Raw genomic sequence first — 20,855 nt, 5'->3', positions numbered from 1 at the left:
AATATACACTTACCCCATGACCCCCAGCAGTTTACCCAAGAGAAATGAAAACATATGTCCACAAAAATACACAAAATATTCATAGTAGCTCCAAACTGGAAAGAGCCCAGGTGTCCGGCAGTAGAATGGATAAACAAACCAGTGTCCACACAGTGGAATACTACTCAACAGTAAAAAGGAGCAAACTACAGGTAACACAAAACATGGGTGAATCCCACAATTAGGCTGAGCAGAAAAGAAGCTTTACCAAAGAGAATATACTATATAATTTCATTTCTTTGAAATTCTAAATCAAGCAATACTTACCTATGCTGGGGAAAAGCCCAGAATGGTGTTTGCCTCTAGGATGGTGGTCATGGGGATTGACTGGGAAGGGGCATGAGAACTTTATAGGGTGTTGGCAATGTTCTGTATCTTGATAGCTGTTTGAATCATAGAGGTGAATGTATTTCTAAACAACCGTGTCATGGTACCTTGGAGATTTGTGTATTTTGCTGAATGCAATTTTCCCTCAATTTTAGTTAATATAATGTTGAAGTATTTAGGGGTTAAGTGTACTGACATCTGCAACTTGAAATTCTTAAAAAAAAAAATAGACGGTGAATAGATAAGAGGTAAATACAGTAGACTTTACTGTAGAATCTAGGTGGGGTTTATGCGTGTTCACTTACATTTCTTTTAACTTTTCTGTGTATTTGTAAGTATTCCTAATTGGATATTGGAGAAGAAAGAATACATGAATATATTGTTTCTCTTCACTGCCTTCTACCAGTCGCAGTCTTTCCCACAGATAATGATTGCTTATCAGTTTTCCTACCAGTCCTTTTTCAACACACTTACATATGTGTATATGTATGTATGTGTGTGTGTGTATGTATATGAGTATATATGGACTATGTAGGAATAATTAATTTTCCACTTTTACATGAGTAATAGGAAGAATGTATGTTCTAGAACTTGCTTTTTTTCACTTAATATGTCTTGACTGTTTCCATGTCTCTGTCTCTCTCTCCCCGCCATTTATTTATCTCATTCCTTTGAGTCATTGCATAATATTCCATAGTGTAGGGATATATATCCAAGATATATATATATTTCTTTGTGATGAATATTTAGTTGTTTGCAATTTTTCTCTTGCAAATTGTGCAGTGCATGTGTGCAACTATTTATCCAGGGTAGTCACTGAGAAATGGAATCACCAGTTTATAGTATATGTTTATTTTTATATTAATTTATTGTCCTCCAGTAAAGCTGTACCAGTGTATACTCTCACCAGCAGGGATCAAATTACCTGTTTCCCTTCAACTTTCTGAGCATTGGTTATCATCACTCTTTAAAAATTTTTGCCAGTTTGTTGGGATGCTGGTGTCTTGGTTGGTTTAATTTGCAGTGTCTCTGATAATTGCAATTTATGTTTGCTCAGTTTTCGTTTCTTTACAGCGACCTGCTCGTCTTTTTGCTGTCTTTTGTCTCTTAATTCTTTTATTTTAAAAATTGTACTTGTTTAAATAAATATTATTACAAATTTAACAGTCTTTTATAGGCTGTTCCTGATCACTTATCTCAAAATATATTGAATAGTCCATCATTTTCTCACTGATTTGAAGTGCCCGCTTTGTTACGTGGATTTTATATGGATCCTTTCTTGATTATTGTTATGTTTTGTTATTAATCTGTATCTCTGTTCCTGTGTCATTATCACTCTATAGCGTGTAAGCTCTATGTAAGCATTTAAAATAAAATAAATTTGTGAAATCTGTGCGAGTACTGTCTGTTTAGTTTTGGTATCTGGAGAGTGCTAGCCTTATAAAGATTTAGGTAACTTACGGAGCAAACAAAAAGGACAGCTCGTGTGTAGAGAAAGAATCTACTTGAAAATTGGGAGAACTAAAGCCATTTGGACATTGTGTCTCTTTTAGGGATAGAGCTCTTTATTTCTTGTAACAACTTCTGATTTGAATATGTTTATTTTCTTTAAAAATCATATATTTCATCTATTTTCGAACTTACTAGTTGGAAATTGGTTTTATTGGTAAAATTAATGATTTTTTTTTGCATTTGTTTCCATTAACTTGTGCTTGTATCTTAAATCTCCTACTTTCCTTGAATTTATTTTACTCTTGAATTTAAAACCTGGCTTTTTTGGTTAGTCTGGTTTTTTAGTGAATGCGTATAAGGCTCTGGATTTTCCTTTGTGTTCTGCTTTGGCTACATGATTGTTTTGAATTTTGAATGTTTTGGGTTTTGTTGTCATTTTAATCCAAAGGTTATTTAGCAGTCCATTTTCTAAATTTTTGTTATACTTCTCTAACATACTTTGATTTTGAAAAATGTGGCCTTGATTTTTTTTTTTTTAAGTTATTTTTTATTTTGTTTTGGTTTGGTTTTTTTGAAATTTAAGTCATGGTCAGTTTCGAGGCAATGTTCCAGGTTTATAAAGAGTATATTTTCTGGTGACTACAAAGTTTTACATATATTAAATAACTATTAGTTGTGTTTTTAAAATATTATCCTTTTTGTTATTGTTTACCTGATCTGTGGATTTCTGGAAGAGGTACGTTAAAATCTCTACAGATGATTGTGATAAATTTTGCTTTACATATCTAAAGCCACTTAGCATCACAAATGTTCATGGCTTTATGCTGTATCTTCTTGATGTGTTTTGTTTACTTTTTATTAATAGAGAATATCTTTGCTTTGTTAATACCTTTTGACTTGAATTCTAAATAGTTTGCTTTCAGGAATAATGCCACTTCTACATCTCTTTTTGTTAGCCAAGATCTACTTTATTTTCAACCAGTATGTGTTATAATTTTAGGTTTTTGTCTATAAATAGCATTTATTTATAGTGCTATAAGGTTTTCTTTAACCCACTTTGAGAATGTCTTTTATTAGACTACTATTAAATTATTCCTACCTTAATATTTTTGGGATTTTAACTTGTTATTAAATTAAAATCAAATTTGAACTGTGTAAAATACAGACTAATGTAGTGGCAAAGGAGATCATTGGCTGGCTGAAGGATGTACAGATTGCACACGGGCACAAGGAACCTTTCAGAGGTGATAGAAATGTTCTGTATCATTAGTGTAGTGGTGGTTTCACAATACATGCAACTGTCTACTCATTGGGACTGTGCACTTGGAATCAATGAAAATTATTGTATGTAAGTTATTCCTCAGACATGAAAAGGAGAAGAAATTAAAATCAACACTTACTTAGATGTTACCAGCAAGTCTTACTGGTTTCTTTGCTCACCATTGCTTTATATATTTTTCTTGTCTTAGATTTTTAAAGAAAACTTTAAAAAATGAAAAATGTACAATTATATTAGCTTTTTCTAGAATTTAGTCTGTGAACTTTGTCCTTTTTTTTCAGATTAGATAATATATAAGTTTTTCTTCCAAAACGAAGGAAATGAAGACAGTGTAGCTAAAACTTAAAGCCTCCTCAGTTTGGAATATACTGTTTTATTTTTGGCTGATGAGATATCTGTCAGTCATATTTCTCTGCTCTAGGTAAAACCCGTTTTATCTTTTTAGAAGCTTTAAGAAATTTTCACTTTATTTTTAGTATTCTGAAATTTTACCTTTTTCTATCTAGGTATAGGGTATTTTCTAATATTTTTCAGTCTTTTCCAATCTAGACACAAAATGTGTTATTTCTTTGGGCATTCCTCCCCATCCCCTTTTCTGTGGAATTCCTGTTAGATTTATTGATATTATGGTTCTGTCTCCCATGTGTCAACAAGCTCCATACACACTCCCTGTCTTTTTGCCCAGTATTGTAAAACACCTTGGTTTGATCTTTTAGCTCACTGAATTTTTCTTTGGCTTGGCTAGTTCTCTAGGTTAGGCCTTCTTCCAAATTTTTGTTTTTTAAATAGCTTTATTGAGGTATAATTGTGACATATGGTAAACTGCACGTATTTAAAATTAAAATGTATAACTTGAGTTTTGATGTGTATTCACCTATATGCATATACATCTATTGTACCCATGGAACTATCACTCTAATCAAGGTAATGAAAATATTCATCACTCCCCAGATTTCCTCTTTCCCATTTGTAATCCTTTTCTTTCCCTACCGCCCCAGTATCCAGGCAAAAATAGATCTGCTTTTTGACAGTTTAGATTAGTTTGTATTTTCTGAAACTTTAAATGCATGGAATCATGTAGCGTGTTCTCTTTGGGGTCAGGAGTGCTGAGTTGTTTCATTCAGCACAGTTACTTTGAGAAGTAGTTCATGAATAGTATTCCATTGTATTATATGCCAGAATTTATTTATTAATTCATCTGTTGATGTGCTTTTGGGTTGTTGGAGTTTTTAGTGATTACAAATAAAGCATTTACGAATATTCATATACTTCTGCGAACGTGTGCTTTCATTTTTCTTGGTTAGATATCTAGGAATGGATTGGCTGGATCCTATCATAGGTATATGCTACTAACTTTTCAAAAAATTGTTTTCCGAAATCGGTTTTTGTTTTGGCACATTCCCACCAGCAGTGTATTAGAGTGTCAGCTGCTCCGCTCCTAGATCATCACTTGGTATGGTCAGTCTTTAGAATGTAGTGGTTTTGATTTGCCCTTCCTGGATAGCTAGTGATGTTGAGTATGTTTTCATGAGCTTTATTGTTTTGCAATTCTCATTACATCTTTGATGAAGTTTCTGTTCAAAACTTTTGTCCATGTTTTAGAAATTTGTTTTGTTGTAAGAGTTCTTTATATATTCTAGATTGCAAATAAGTAATTTATTGGTTTCATATTATGCAAAATATTTTTCCCAGTCTTTGGTTTGCTTTTTTGTTAGGTGTCTGGATTTTTTTTTATTATTATTTGACTCTTCTCCAGTTCAGCTATCTACTAAGTTTTAAAATTTTAACAATCAGAATATGAAATCAGATTTTGAAAAATTATCCTCTTACCTTATACTCTGTATTTTAATTATACTCATGCTACCCCCCCTGGTTCTGTACCCTGTTACAACCCAGTTTTTTCAGGCATTACTTTCTTTGTTGCATTTGATACTTTATTGGATTAGTTTTTCTTCTCAGTATTTTGTAATTATTGGTTCTCTGCACCTCCTCTTTGTATTTAGACTTCCCTGTCATAGCATTCAGGGATGAGGCATAGGTAGCCAAGAGCTGGTCAGGTATGGAGATTCTCTGTGGAGAGATTTAGATTTTTACCAACCCATCCAGGACCTTGCCCAGCTTTTATCCCAAACCCCAGTGTTCCCTTCTTCATAGCATGTACAAAAATTAACACACAGTGGATCAAAGACCCAAACTTAAAGAGCTAAAACTAAAAATTCTTAGAAGAAAATATAATTACAAGTCTTCATGACTTTGGATTAGGCAGTGGTGTTTTCGATATGATACCAAAAGTCAAGCAACCAAGGAGAAAAATAGATAAGTTGGACTTCCTTGAGATTAAGAACTTCTCTGCTTTAAAGGACACTGTCGGCGCCCAGCGGGGTGTGGCGTCCGAGCAAGGCGGGCATCAGCTGGCGGCCAGTGCTGGGTCCTGGGCTGGGGCCGAGAGCCAGGGCAGGCAGGGCCACTTTCTGCAGCTCGCTGGCCGCGACGACGGCGCAGGCGCCAGCGAGGCCCGTGGGGAGTGGCGGCGCAGCCAGGCGGGTGAGACCGTCGCCCGGGCCCTGGCCCGCGCTCTACCGGAGCGATGCTTTCCGCGCTCGGGGAGCTGGTGCAGTTGCTGGGCTTCGCGCCCTTCGAGGTCTTCGTGCACCTGATGGCCCTGTCGGTGTTCGTGCTGCTGGCCCTGCGTGTGGACGGCCTGGCTCCGGGCCTCTCCTGGTGGAACGTGTTCGTGCCCTTCTTCGCTGCTGACCGGCTCAGCACCAACTTCACTACTGTCGTCTCCGTGCACCTCTTCCAGGTCGGCGAGAAGCGGCTGGCCGTGCTCCACCTTTTCTGGGTCCTCACGGTTCTTAGCCTGAAGTTCGTCTTCGAGATGTTGTTGTGCCAGAAGCTGGTGGAGCAGACTCGGGAGCTCTGGTTCGGCCTGATCACGTCTCCGGTCTTCATTCTCCTGCAGCTTCTCATGATCCCTGCCCGCCGGTCAACTAGGCTCGCAGAAGAAAAGCTAGAATGCGGGGCCCCACGCTGAGGTCCCACCTCCGCCACACCAGAGGAGGAGGAGTCTTGGTCTGAAAGCCACCTTGTGCCCTGCTGAGTGCCCAGCTTCCTCTCTAAAAGTCATGTCTGAAATTGTTCCCTCAGCAGGGCTGAAAAGAGCAGCCTTGATTCTTAAAACGTATTCCCTCTTATTTCATGCTTTGAATAGCTAATCTTGAATTGAGATCCTGAGAAGGCCAGACAGTCCTGAACTCCTCTGACAGTTGGAAACCGCATATAAGTAAAATGTCCTGATGGGCTCTGAGTATTATCATGGATCCTGGGAAAGTACCCACTGTGCAAAGGCTGCAAAGCTGGACTCGGGATTTCCCCAGGCCAACAGTGCTGACCTGAGAGCTTACTGTCCCATCCCGCCAGACAAGACTTCCTTAGATGCTTGAGCTCTAAAAAGTGTCACCAGGCAGACAGGAGTATGTTGAATAAGCATGAGCAGGACCCTATCTGGGTATCTGTCACCTGAGAAAAGAACTTGCTTTCAGGGCACTGCTTGGTTTCCTATCCCAGCAGATTTCAGCGTCACAACTTTCCCACCACCTCGTGGCCAGCACTGTTAGCGCACCTGAGACCTTTAGGCCACCCTAAGGGACTAGAGAGAGAAATAGGTGCTCTGATGTGCATAGCCATTGAGACCTACACATGGGAAGTTTGCAGGTGGTCTCAGCCCGCACCTGTTGGCCTAAGGGCTTTGGTTTGGTGCCAGTCGGGTGCCAAATGAGAACATTTGCTGAGATAAAAATAAAATAAGAATGTTTTGCTGAAAAAAATAATAATAAAGGACACTGTCATGAAAGTGAAAAGACAACCCACAGAATGGGAGAAAATAATTGAACATCATGTATCTGATAAGAGGCTTGTGCTTATAATATATAAAGAACTCTTAGAACTCAATAAAAAGACAACCCAATTTAAAAATGGGCCAAGGATCTGAATAGACAGTTCTCTAAAGAAGGTACGAATGACCAATAAGCTCATGAAAAAATGCTCAACATCATTAGTCATTAGGGAAATGCAAATTAAACCCACTAGGAAGTATTAATGAGAATGTGGAGAAATTGGAATCCTGCTGGTGGGAATGTAGAATGTTGTAGATGCTTTGGAAAATAGTCTGGTACTTAACTCAAAATACTAAACAGAATTACCATATGATCAAGCAGTTCCACTCATAGGTGAATGAAATGTGAATTATACCTCAATAAATAGCTCCTTATAAAAATTTGAATATACAAAGGACTTTAAATTTGTACTTGTCCATATAATTGATTTTTTAAAAAATTATACCTGCCTCTGCTTTAATTTATTTTTAACTATAAACAGGTTATTAATTTATTTACCAAGGGGAAGTTGTTTCTCATCAGAATTCTCTGAGGATAAGGCATAGTCTTTCTATTGTCTGGGTACCCTCAGGTAACTAGGAAGTTTGCAGAAGTAGGGAGTCAGATCACACGGTCTCAGTGTGTTGAACGGGTGTGGATGTCCAGGCCTTGATGAAGCCTAATGACTTACCTGTTCCCTGCTTACATTAACTAGCGCTGAGGCAGACATGGCACACTGAACAGGTCCCATCTGCACTACCTATTACTCAGGTAGGGTAGCTCAATTTGTTTCATCCCTGTCATTGTCAGGAATGCATCTGAGTAAATAACTGCAAGATACTGATACATAAGAACAGCAGTTTACAACGTCTGTTTTTATTTTCAGGTATTTTTTTTCTTAGTGTAGGAGAAAGGCGGTTAAGTTGATAAAGTACTGCCACCCTTGTGAGTGGGCTTTCATATGTGGTTTTTACAAGTGAGATTAATTTTAGTTTTTAAATGTTAAGTTTGTTCTTGGCGAGAGGATCTTATCAAGCAGGGGAAATTGGCTTCAGTGCTGAAAATCACTTATCTACTTGGTACACTCCCTACATTCAAAATTGACTTAATGGCCACTAGTACATGGCATCAGGTTTGGGACATGGCTGTTAATCTGTGTATCTATTTTATAAACCTAACTTTTTTTTTTTTTGAGATTTTTTTGATGTGGACCATTTTTAAAGTCTTTATTGAATTTGCTACAATATTGCTTCTATTTTGGGTTTTTTTTTTTTTTGGCCCCGAGGCATGTGGGATCTTAGCTCCCCGACCAGGGATGGAACCCGCACCCTCTGCCTTGGAAGGTGAAGTCTTAATCGCTGGACCACCAGGGAAGTCCCAACCCAACTCTTTATAGGAAGTTTTTACACTTCTCTTCGTGTTTGCTATATGTTCATTTGCTTTGTAACCATTTTTATAAATCTGCTTTATATTATTTTTCCTGAAAATTTAAAATCAAATTTGAAAATGGTAAGCATATTTTCAGATGACTTTGAAACACCGCTAAATAATTAAACTCCTGGCACTTCTGTTTTAAACTTCTCCAGTTTAATATCTACTGCGTCAGTTGACAAACTACTGTGGCCTCAGTCTGCCTGCTCTGTAAGTGAGGCTTTATTGGATGGAACACATCCCCCACTCCTTATCACATTTATATATTTGTACCCTGGTCTGCTCTGTGGAGGAGTTTATCCATTAGTTCCTACAAATACCCAGATCTGAAAGAATGGTTTTTGTTCTGTATCTCATTAAACCATCCTTTGGGCTTTGCACGTATTTCATCTACCTCTGTAGTAAACTGATCACTTCTTTGAGATTGGTCTTCCTTTGTGTTTCTGCAACAGGATCACTCTGTGTGATAGGGAAGTGATGCTGTCTGGAGGCGACATCCTGTGCTCCTTTCTTCCTTCTGTCCTTTCGCTCCCTATTTTGGCCTCCTGGTAATTGGGGCAGGGGGAGGACGGGGAATGCTGGTCTAAATTAAAATGAAATTGCTTTAACTGTTTCCCCTTTGCTTAAAAAAAGGGGAGGCAGTTTCCTGGCCCGCAGGTAACAAATGAAAGTTATCTAGCTTTTGCCACAATCTGTTTCGGGGTCACAGGGTCTTTTGAGCATCACAAGAATGTTGTAGAGCCAGTCTGCAGAAGAAAAATGGGTATATTCAGAACTGTATTATTACAGAAGTCATAGAAGCTCTGAAGTTAATCCTTCTGGGGATGAGTGAGGGTGAAGGGTCCATAGATTCCAGGTTAGGAACCCCTGCTCTAGCCCTTCTGCTAGGACAAATATTAATAAGCAGGTTTATGTTAAGACTGGAAAATGAAGCTGATGTTAATTCAACTTTGGGGAATTAAGTGTTCTTTACTGTTGCTGTAACTGAGGATTTATTGAATATTCTTTGATCAGGTTTTTTTTTGGCTGTGCTGCGTGGCATGTGGGATCTTAGCTCCCCAACCGGGAATCCAACCCGTGCCCTCTGCATTGGAAGCACGGAGTCTTAACCATTGGACTGCCAGGGAAGTCCCTTTGATCAGTTTTTAAATGTTCAAATATAAATGTGTGACGTTAACAATATATTCTAGTATATAATCTTGATGGTGACCACTTACGATGTTAGATCTTTGAATACAGACATTTGAGAAAAATATAGATGTTCACAAAATAAATCACTGGCTTAGGATAGATCTTAGTGTTTCCAGATTGTGAAGAAAAAAAAGTTAAGCCCTTGATGTTGAAACTTGCGTCTGCCAGCTCTTGCTGCGTGCTTAGCGGGGAGTTGTCAAGTCCCACTGGTTGGGATGCTCCTCTCTTCACTTCTGCATGATGCTTCCACTCAACCAGTGTTTCCTAAACTTTATTCATTGATACCAGCTTCATGATTTACCTTCTCTGCATGTTTCCTGGCTATTCTCTAAATCAGCTCACTTTTTAAAACCCAAATTTATGCTAATAATTACTGTGAAATACAGGGTTGATGTGCTAATTCTTTTTTTTTTTTTTTTTTTTTTTGGCCGCCTGTGAGGCATGTAGAACTTCCCCTAGGATTGAACCCATGGCTCCTGTAGTGGAAGCACGGAGTCTTAACCACTGGGCCACTGGGGAAGTCCTATGTGTTAATTTTTTTGTTTGTCACATATACATACTGGGGTTTTTGTCCAACCTAAAATCATCTTTCTTCTTTCTAGAGAGCATTAACTCCATTTCGGGAAATACTCCCTTATGTGCTGGAATTTTAAAGCTCTGATCTTGAATCAGTGTGATCTGTGGAAGCTACTTGTAGTTGGAAGTATCAGAGGAGAGGAGGGGGTCACAGGATGTGGGTGGGTGCTGCCTGCTGAAATACCCCTTGCTTGGGCAAATTCATATCGCTCTGAATATGAAGATACTTGGCTGTGTGCATGGCAAAGCTTGGAGTTCTAGCCTTGCAATGATGGGTCTGTTTTTTTACCCTGGCCACATCACTCACACACACACACACACACACACACACACACACACACACACACACACACACACACACACACACACACACACACACACACACACACAATGTGTATATCTTCAACTTGATGAGTTTTATTTTCTTTTACAGGTTTGATCTTGCTCTTCTACCTAGTCTTTTATGGGTTCCTGGCTGCACTCTTTACATTCACAATGTGGGCTATGCTTCAAACTCTGAACGATGAGGTTCCAAAATATCGTGACCAGATTCCTAGTCCAGGTAATTAATTATGTTGTGATTATCATGGCTTCTAACAAAATTGGGTTATACTTTTATCTTCTCCGTAAGTCTGTATTACATAGCCAGTAGAAGATGTTAAACTTTAGGGTTAGATAATGTGAAAGTTTTGATTTTGTTTGTTGTTTAATATTTACATAGTGATATAAAGACCTTTAATATTTACATACTGATATAAAAACCTTTAATATTTACACAGTGATACAAAACCCTGGCTGATAAATCTTGAGTCTTTTGCCAAGAGTAAGCGGAAATGAATATTGAGAGTTAAAGTGAAGCCAGATTGATGAATATAGTTATAGTTATGAATGGTGTTTATGAATATTGTGTAGTAATTTCACTTTGCTCTGAGTAATTTACTTATGAAGTATATATTTCAGCTCTGGTGTGGGTTAGAGCATTGGTCTTGTAAAATACATGCTTCATGTTTTTGTTTGTTTGTTTGTTTGTTTTTTTGCGGTACACGGGCCTCTCACTGTTGTGGCCTCTCCCATTGCGGAGCACAGGCTCCGGACGCGCAGGCTCAGTGGCCATGGCTCACGGGCCCAGCCGCTACCCGGCATGTGGGATCTTCCCGGACCGGGGCACGAACCCGTGTCCCCTGCATTGGCAGGTGGACTCTCAACCACTGCGCCACCAAGGAAGCCCCATGCTTCGTGTTTTTAATTGCTTAGTGTGGAAATGGTAAGAAGTCAATAGAGAATAAAATGAGTATACTCTTAATATGTTGAATTATTCTCTATTGATTGTCTTAGGGAAAAAAATTTCCTCTAGGATACTGGAGAATGTACCTTCGTACGGAAGAAAATCTTAACCTGGAGCACTTGTTTAAGTCACATTTTCTCCTTCCTGATTTTATTCTTTTTAAACAGTTGGTCTTTGAATGTTAGCTGCGCTTTTGTTGGTGCACACGGCCCTTGTCCTCAAAGTGCTAGTAAATAACAATAATGTGCAGAACTCCAGCGTATCTAATTCCCAGAAATATAAACAACGTCCAGAGATGCCAGCAAAGGGACGGCTCTCCATGGAGGAGCGTGATTTGGGCAGCAGGCAGAGTGGGCATGCAGGCCAGGGAAGGTGGGAGTCTGCAGCAGGAGGTTTCTGTCTGCAGCAGTGGTTCTCTTCCAGCAGTGATTTGCCCCCCAAGGCCATTCAGCACTGTCTGGAGACATTTTTGGTTGTCACAACTGCAGATGTGCTACTGTGAGTAGAGGCCAGGGGTGCTGCTAAACATCCCTATAGTGCATGGGACAACCTCCCACAACAAAGAATCATCTAGTTCAGAATGTCATTAGGCCCACGGCTGAGGAACCCTAGCCTAGATCCTTGGCCACTGCATGGACTTCTCAGCTATATCAGCAGCGAGATTGAACCAGTTTCCCCAACCAGTTTTCTTAAAAAGTTTGTTCTAATGGCTTTTTCCTTTGTTTGCAGCTAATATTTATCTAAATATCATGAATAACTCTTTTGGTCTATTTGACCATGTATCTGAGACCAGCTCCATGCTAATTTTTTCCTCATCTTTCATTGTAGCCCTGTTTTCTTTCTACCTAGATGAATTCTAAGATAATTATTTCTCTTGCTGCCTTAAGTTATGTGACTATTACTGTTGAACATAAGCTGATCTATTTCAGAAATATTAAACCATTTATAATTTCATGAATAATAAAAGCAGTAAAATGTGTTCAATATACTTTTTTAAGTATATAATTTTAAACTGAGTTCCTTAAAATCATTCACCAAGTGTATTATAGTACTTAAAAACTTAATATTAGTTCAAATAAACAAATATATATGCACACGTATTCATATTATATATCAATATAATATTAGATGAATGTATACTAGTTTGTTAAATATGATTTTCTCTTCATAAAGGAATTATGGGTAATTAAATTTTATTTCTACTTCTTTTTTCTAAGGTTTTTTTTTTTTTTAACAATGACCATATTCAAGTGTTTTTTTTTTTTTTTTTTTTTTTGCGGTACGCGGGCCTCTCACTGTTGCGGCCTCTCCCGTTGCGGAGCACAGGCTCCAGACGCGCAGGCTCAGTGGCCATGGCTCACGGGCCCAGCCGCTCCGTGGCATGTGGGATCTTCCCGGACCGGGGCACAAACCCGCGTCCCCTGCATCAGCAGGTGGACTCTCAACCACTCCGCCACCAGGGAGGCCCTAAGTTTTATATTTTTAAATGGCATCATTTCAATAATGTATTTGCACCTGGTAAAATAAATGCTAGTTTGAAATTGGTATGTGTATTAACATATACATGCATATGATATAAACACGTACCATCCATGCACACCCCTATAGATGCACACACATGCATACACACATATTCATGCTCCAGTGGTTTAAATTATAAAGACGTAAGAGTTACTGTAGTTTTCACATTCTGTTGATGTTCATGGTTTGGGGTAAGCCAAGACTTTATTTGGAGGACGTAGGTGTACTGCGTCAAAAAATGCAGCCATACGGCACATTCCTGCTGTGTTTTTTTTTTACTTAAGAGTTTCAAACAGGCTGTTAAATGAACTAAGGCTCCAAGAGCATTGCTCAGCAAGATCTAAGAAGTAACTTGTATCAGAAACTCAGTTTTAGACATTCTGGTCTACAGAGTTTTTGTAAATTGAGTCATTTAAAACTTCCCACAGAAATAAGTCATGTTAAAGGAATGTAATCTTTTTTTTATAAAGCACAGACATTTTCATATTTTTCTTTAAAATTTCTTTCAAACTGGATGTTTTATTAAAAGTTGGGTTTTTCTTAAAGTTGGGTGTTTTTATACAGTTATGTATAAGCTGCCTTGATTCTGTTACTTTTTCACTTACAGTATATTATTTCTTGTTCCTTCTGTAAAACCTTAAAAATGGAAACATACAATTTCAGACATACACAGATGGTCACTTCATATACTGGATGGTCAGGTTTTATTTCTACATTGAACATTTTTATTAAAAAGTCAGAAAGTTACTATTGATTTTGTAGTAGGTGGAGGGGTAAGGAAAAATAGGCATATGAGATCCTCCAAATCCAAGTGATCTGGTATGTTGAGATAGTAGGTGAATGGGGAATCTAATTGGGGCTCTTTTGTGCTGTATATGGAATAAGATTTGCTCTGCCATTTGGGAACATTGAGTGTTTCATCATAGTTGAGTAGCATCGGATCTATTGTAGTTTAACTCAAGAACCATGCAGATCAACAAAGGCAAGTATTTAGGATTTGAAAGAAACTGGGTTTGATCTAAAACGAATTAGATGTCTATGAGCAGCAATTTTTTTTTTTTTTTGGCTGCATTGGGTCTTCATTGCTGTGCACAGGCTTTCTCTAGTTGCAAACAGCAAAAGCAATTTTAATGAAAACTAAAACAACCTTGTTATTTATTTTCAGATTCAATGCAAGGCTTATCTATAATAACTTTGATATATGGGGAATGTTTAGAAACTAGTGAGAATTTTAGGATTTTTTTGTTTAAGCCTTTGTGCAAGGCTGAATGTAGATCTAATGCTTTTAAATTAAACAATTTTTTTTATGAAGTAGAGTTGATTTACAATGCTGTGCCAATCTCTGCTGTACAGCACAGTGACTCAGTTATACATGTACAGACACACTTTTGATCTAATGCTTTTAAATCAAGGAAAGCTTAAAGTTGGAAGCCTGATTGTTAGAGATAAATAGGCTTACATTTTCTGTTAATAAACTCATGCAAACATATTCTATATACATGGGTGTTGATTGCTAATGTGAAATTGTTGGTGGTTATGCGTCAGTTCAGTATGAGAAAACCACATTTTAGTTATCGAGCAGTGTTTATTATTGAAGGAAGAATATTTAACTGTAGAGTTAAAATTGTATAGGCCTCTTTCACTGAATAAGGTAAGCTTTCTTTACGAATGTTTTCATACAGTTGTAATTTGAATGACAAAGTGCTTAGATTTTGATTTGCTAAAATTTTCTCTATATTAATGGCAAATTGGCAAAACCTAAAAATATTTAATAGAAAATGAATGTAGAAAGTACAAAGGAAAACTTGCATCTTTTAAATTAAGGAACAGAGCAATTCTAACTAAGATTTAGAGGAGGTTTCTAATTGGTAATGTCCGAGGTGATTGTGAAGATGTGGAATTTTTTCATTTTAGATGTCTCTTCGTAGTCAGATAGAAGTGGGAGGTTCTTGATAATTTCAACCTACCTGTGAAAACAATTTCCACAAAATTTACTGAGATCTTCCTTTTTAGAGATAAGAGTAAGGAGAAGGAAGGAGAGAAGGGAATTGCTATAATTAATTTCCCCCCTTTTCTTTTATCTCTATAGGGCTTATGGTTTTTCCAAAACCGGTGACAGCATTGGATTTTTCATTCAGCGTGTCTAATCCAGAGTCCTATAGAGGGTACATTAATGACCTTAAGAAATTTCTAAAGCGTAAGTATGTTTTTTTAGAGTAAGTTAAAAATTTTAGTTATTACAGAAACTAGTACCAAATTATGATTACTTTTAGAAACATTATTCTTAGAGTTTGTCTTGCCTTTTTCTTTCTTTCTGTTAAACACAGTCAATTGAGAGGACTTGGCAAGTGGAATTTACTGTTATTCATGATGAATTTATGATTAGTCCATATTCTGACTTACGGAAAGCACAGGGGCCTAACCCTAATGGGCAGTTTATTTGATTTTTTTTTTAATCTACCCTTTAATAAGTACATGAAGTAGGTTCATTGAAGCATAACATTTATATCTGCATCAAAACAAATAGCATGTGACTAATGGAGCAAAACTATATTATAAAATGATGCCTCTAAGGATTTGGATCTTCGGGTCCAGTGTAGTGCTTGCGGTGTGGGGACGATGAATGGTGTTCCTCATTAAAAGAAAAAAAGTTTGTGTATCGGTTGTGAGTTTTTCAGAGCTACTGGTTGCAGTGCTTTCTAATAGCTGTCCTGGCCCAGTTTTCTCTTCCATTTTGTCTGCCCTGACTCCACGGTATCAACATTCACCCGAATAGCCATCAAGCGCCATGGCCTCTTGGTTCACGGCTGCCGCAGCTCTTCCTCAGCCACGCTCTCCTGCAGTGCTTCTTAGAATGTGCAGGACTCCATTGCCACGGCCGCTGATGGGGCTCCCTATACAACCTTCTCGTTTGCTTAACTTGCCCTCGCTCTTTGTCTCCCTCACTGGGACTTCCAGTTCACCGACCCTTTTATTTTATCCCAGCCGCTCCCCGCTCAGCTGCCCTTCTGGTCAAGCTTGTCGATTCCATAGTTCTTCATTTCATTTTTACTTAAGCCAGTACTCTAAAATCCCTCGCCTCTTAGTCCGTTTGTCATAAAACTTGCAAGTAGATGAAGCCGTGCAATGCCCCTAGATGAAGCCCTGTAATTCCTGGATGGAGCTCTTCCTTTGAGCCTGCCCTCTGAAGACTAATTAGCACTGTGAATACTTGATCACCTCCCTCAAATGGATCGGATCTACTGCCTGGCAATCCTGCTGAATTTCCCTGGGTAATTCTCTGAAGGGATTATTTCCAGCCTCTACTCAAAACTCTAGCTCCTTACCTTTTCCCCTATAACTCACTTTCTTCATATAACCTGGTTTCCTACTTCAAGAGAAACTAGAAATACTCAGGTGGAAACTCCCCCAGTTTCCTTGTTACCAGTAAAACCAGCCTTCAGTTGCAGCCTTTTTGTCTGTGATTTTCCTCCTGCTCTGACACGGGGAGCTGCCCTTCCTCTTATCTAAGTCCACCTGTCCGGGTCACGTTTTGCATCTCATCCCCTCTCACTGCCTCGAGCATTATGGTAATTACTAATCCTTCTCATATATGTTTAGCCTCTCTGTTGGATCCTTTCTTGTCAACATGTAGAAATCCTCAACCTCCCTCCTATCTTAAATCAAAAACCTTTTGATCCTGGTCTTCTTCTACCTACCGTCCTAAATCTCTTTCCCTTGGAAGTTAAATGTATATTTATTATTTAAATGGAGATGTTTTTGTGAGAGTATAATCCATGGTTTGAGAACCAAATAGTAAAGAAAGGCGTATAAGTAGAACAGTAATTCCCTGCCGTACTCTGTTCTAGCTGTAGTCCTGTTCCTTTATTCAACAAATACTTCTTTTTGAGGGTCTTTTTTGTGTCAAGCACTCTTCTAATTTCCATCAATGAACAAACAAAGTTTCTGTGTTCGTGGAGTTTTTATAATCTAGTGGTGTGTTAGAAGGTAATAAGTGCTGTGGAGGAAAATAAGGCAGAGAAAGGAAATAGGGAGAGTTGAGAGGGCTGTAATTTTAAGCAGAGTGGTCTGGGAAGGCCTCATTGAAAGGGAATGTTTGAGGAAAGATCTAAGGATGAGGGAAGTAGCCATGGAACTACCCAGCAGTAGGTGCAAAGGCCCTGAGGCTCACAATGTCCAGTGTGTTCAGCGTTCATCAAGGAAGTCAGAGGGGCTGGATGGAGTAAGTGGGGAGAGAGTAGTAGGAGATTGAGGTCAGGGAGTTAAAGGAGGACCAGATTGTGTAGGCCTTAGAGGCTGTTGTTCAGTTCTTTGACTTTCACAGTGACCAAGATGGAGGTTCTTAAGCAGAGAATAACATCATCTCAGATTTTTAAAGGATCACTCAGGCTGTTTTTTGAGACTAGACTGTAGAGGGGAATCAGGGAAGCTGGTTAGGAGGCCGTTGCAGTCACCTAGATGAGTGGAGATAGTGGCAAGGTCAGGAGCAGTGAGGCTGTGAGAAATCGTCTGATTCTGGATACATTTTCAACAGGAAATAACTTCATACTTTTGAACTTTTTCTTCTGTATCTTTAAATGCAATCTGCTGGCTCTTGATTTATCACTTTTATACATTGTCTTTACTTCCTGCCATGTTAAATGAGGATTTAGCTCACATGCCTCACACCTTCCCCTAATCTCAAATCAAAAGTAATTGAATTACTGTTTTATTTTCATTATTGGTTGCCTTCTTATACTTGTCTTTACGTCATATTCTACCATCTGTAGAGACTCTTGTCTAACTCCCTTATTTGTATACTATCGTTTGAGAGTTCTCTTACGTCCCTTTTCTCTGGAGAACTCCTCCCTAGAGTCCTTCCCCTCTGCTGCAGTCTGTACTGGTTTCTGTCTAGGGCTTCTACCACCCAGCTGTCATTTGGGGAGTTCGTTTGATCCCTTTCGGATTGGATTCACTGTTTCTTGCCTCCTGCATTCTTTTTCTTTATTTATTCCCTAGTTTTGATGGAGTATATTCTCAAATAACTTTGTAAGAAAAGATACATGAATACTCTTCCATTGTATATATACCACTATACTATTTAGCCATAAAAAAAGAATGAAATCTTACTATTTGCAGCAACATGGATGGACCTAAAGGGCATGATGCTAAGTGAAATAAACAGACAAATACCAAATGATCTCACTTATATGTGGAATCTAAGAAACAAATAAGAAAACCAAGCTCATAGATGCAGAGAACAGATAGATTGGTTGTTGCCAGAGGCAGCAGGGGGCTGGGCTGAAGTTGTGAAGGAAGGTCAAAAGGTACACACTTCCAGTTAGAAATAAATAAGCCCTGGGGATGTAATGTACAGCATGGTGACGCTAGTTAACACTACTGTATTGCCTATTGGGAAGTTCCTAAGAGAGTAGATCTTAAAAGTCCTCATCACAAGAAAAAAATTTGTAACTATACATAGCGACAAGATGTTAACTAGACTTATCGTGGTGATCATTTCACAATGTGTACAAATATTCAAGCATTCATTGTGTTGTACACATGAAACATGTTATATGTGAATTATATCTCAATTTGTATTTAAATTTAAAAAAATTTTTTAAGATACATGGAATGTAGGTTTTTAATCCTTTCATTTCTGAAAATGACTTCTGCTTTTATTGTTCTAGTTTAGCTGTGTATATAATTTTAGTTCCTTTGTATTTGCCTTTTTCTGCTCAACAGTGTTTTTTGTTTTTGTTTTTAAATGTATTTCCATAGGGTTCTAAAATTTCCAAGTGTTGGTGTCAGTCTCTGAAATATCACTTTGTAGGAAACTTGATGGGGTCTTTCGAGATGAAGAGTTAGATTCTCCAGTTGAGGAAACTATTATTACTTGAAAATTTCCTCACCTCAGTTTTCTGGTTCTCTTTCTAGAGCTATTCTGTTAGTTGTTGGGTTTTGGATCTCTTGTTTTTCTCTCATTTTCTACTTTTGCTTTATTATACTGGGGATTTACTTTTAGATCTTCAATGTTCAGCACGCCCTCCCCCCTCCCTTTTTTTAAACTTTGAATTGTCATTGTTGCTCTTAGGAATGCCTTTCTGGTGTTTAAAAGATACCGTCTCTTGTTAAAAGATACATTATCTGCTCTGGGTTGGTTTTTTTTTCCCCCCTTGAATACTAATTAGAGTTTAAAATCTTATATTGTTCAAATTATCTTTCAGGTCCCCCCGCCGCCGTTTACCTGCACCTTTTTCTATCTTACTTTAGGCTTTCCTCAGGAATGTGGGGTTCTGTGCTCTCTCTGGGAATGGTCACCTTTCTCTGTTCCCATCATGTGCTGAGCAGGGGTCTTCATATTCTGACCATTCATCCAACTCCTTGACTTAGAGCGGTGTTTTGTAGAAGTGGAAGTTGGCATCATACAAAAATGGTCCCTGATGAACTGTACCAACAGAGTATATGCAGGAGAAGCCCTTGGAGGAAACTGATGTAGGCCTTGAATATTTTCTGCCAAATGACATTCATGATTGTGCCACAAAAGTCAAAAAGGAGTGACGAATGTCAGTGGTACTGTTTTGTTTTAAAAGTTTACTCCTATCCCCCCTCCCCAATACCTGAGTCATTCTTGGCTATTTAATGGGTACATAGTTCCCATGATATCCTAATTTTTGATAAATAAAAGTTGAAACCAAAATTTTTGACTTTTTTTTTTTTTTTAAGGGAAAGATCATACTTCCTTTTAAATGTGTTTACTTTGGGACTTCCCTGGTGGTCCAGTGGTTCAGCACTTTCCCTGCTGGGGCCTGGGTTCAGTCCCTGGCCTGGGAACTAAGATCCCACAAGCCTCGTGGCATGGCAAGCAAGCAAGCAAATGAACAAATTTAAATAAATTTAAATAAATAAATAAAGTTAAATAAGTATATGTGAGTACTTTGAAATTTTGGTTCCTGTTTTTGGTTGAATTCATTTTAGGCTGGCCTTTTTCTGGTACCATTTATACCCACACACCAACAGTTCTTATTGAGGCATTGTGGCACCGTGTTTATTAGTGAGTGCCTTGCAGTAGCCTAAGCTCATTGAGGGCAGGGTCCACAGCAGACTGGCTCCCCGTTGTGCCCCTTTTGTCTAACAGTGTGTCAAGTGCACAGCAAACATTCGAAAAATTGTTGAATTGTCTCCCTCTCCTTCCTTCCCTATCTCCAAGTTGTAACCATTTTACTCCTTCATCCCCTTTGGATCTATCTTGTTACCTCCATCTCTGCTGAAAACACCCTTTTGTAAGCTAACGTTAACTCACATGTACACCTTTCTTTAGGCCCTTCATTTATGATTTTATCCTCAACACCTGTCTTACCCACTACACTGTAAATTACCTCCATAAGGGCAGAGGTAATGCGTTTTTATGTCCTCACCATTGTATCTTTTGGGCCAAGAGCATCGCGGGCGTTCAGGTAATGCTGTAGCCGTGGCTAGTGCCACCTAATGGTGACAAAAGAAATCTGTCACCCAGTTTGTATTGAAATGAAATAAACTGCAAAGCGCTAGACAGCAATCGGACTTTAAAGGAACAGACTTAACATTCTTTCCCTAAAATTTTCCAGTAAATGGCATTGCTGTTTTTGTCTTTGAAGAATGTTGTCCAAAGGATGATATATTTCTAGTTGTGTTTAAGGTCCTTTTTGGCTGTTTCCTTTTTAGCGTATGGCTTAGAAGAACAGAAGAATCTCACAGATTGTCCCAGTGGAGCGCTTTCTGAGAAGAAGGGTCCAGAATATACTTCGTGTCAGTTTCCTCTTGTCTTACTTGAAGCGTGCAGTGGTGTGGATGATCCCGAGTTTGGCTACTCCACAGGACGCCCTTGTATTCTTGTGAAAATGAACAGAGTATGTACATA

General features: G+C 38.5%; 2 protein-coding genes across 2 annotated transcripts in view; both read left to right on the top strand.

The window, feature by feature from the left end:
* The window catches only part of ATP1B3 (ATPase Na+/K+ transporting subunit beta 3), a 42,649-nt gene that overhangs the window by 8,860 nt on the left and 12,934 nt on the right, over positions 1-20,855 (top strand). The window contains exons 2-4 of the mRNA XM_079921524.1: positions 10,604-10,732; positions 15,066-15,173; positions 20,660-20,844. Coding sequence (XP_079777650.1) covers positions 10,604-10,732; positions 15,066-15,173; positions 20,660-20,844 — 422 coding nt within the window. The remainder of the gene's footprint in view (positions 1-10,603; positions 10,733-15,065; positions 15,174-20,659; positions 20,845-20,855) is intronic.
* Positions 3,795-6,720, top strand: LOC307186502 (transmembrane protein 203-like). Its single transcript, XM_079921668.1, has one exon. The coding sequence runs from the start codon at positions 5,685-5,687 to the stop codon at positions 6,129-6,131; it is 447 nt and encodes a 148-aa protein (XP_079777794.1). The 5' UTR covers positions 3,795-5,684; the 3' UTR covers positions 6,132-6,720.

The sequence above is a fragment of the Stenella coeruleoalba genome (assembly GCF_951394435.1).
Source record: "Stenella coeruleoalba genome assembly, chromosome: 5".
In the NCBI taxonomy this organism is placed as follows: domain Eukaryota; kingdom Metazoa; phylum Chordata; class Mammalia; order Artiodactyla; family Delphinidae; genus Stenella; species Stenella coeruleoalba.
The sequence above is the reverse complement of the archived record's forward strand: the minus strand, read 5'-3'. Positions and strand labels throughout refer to the sequence as shown.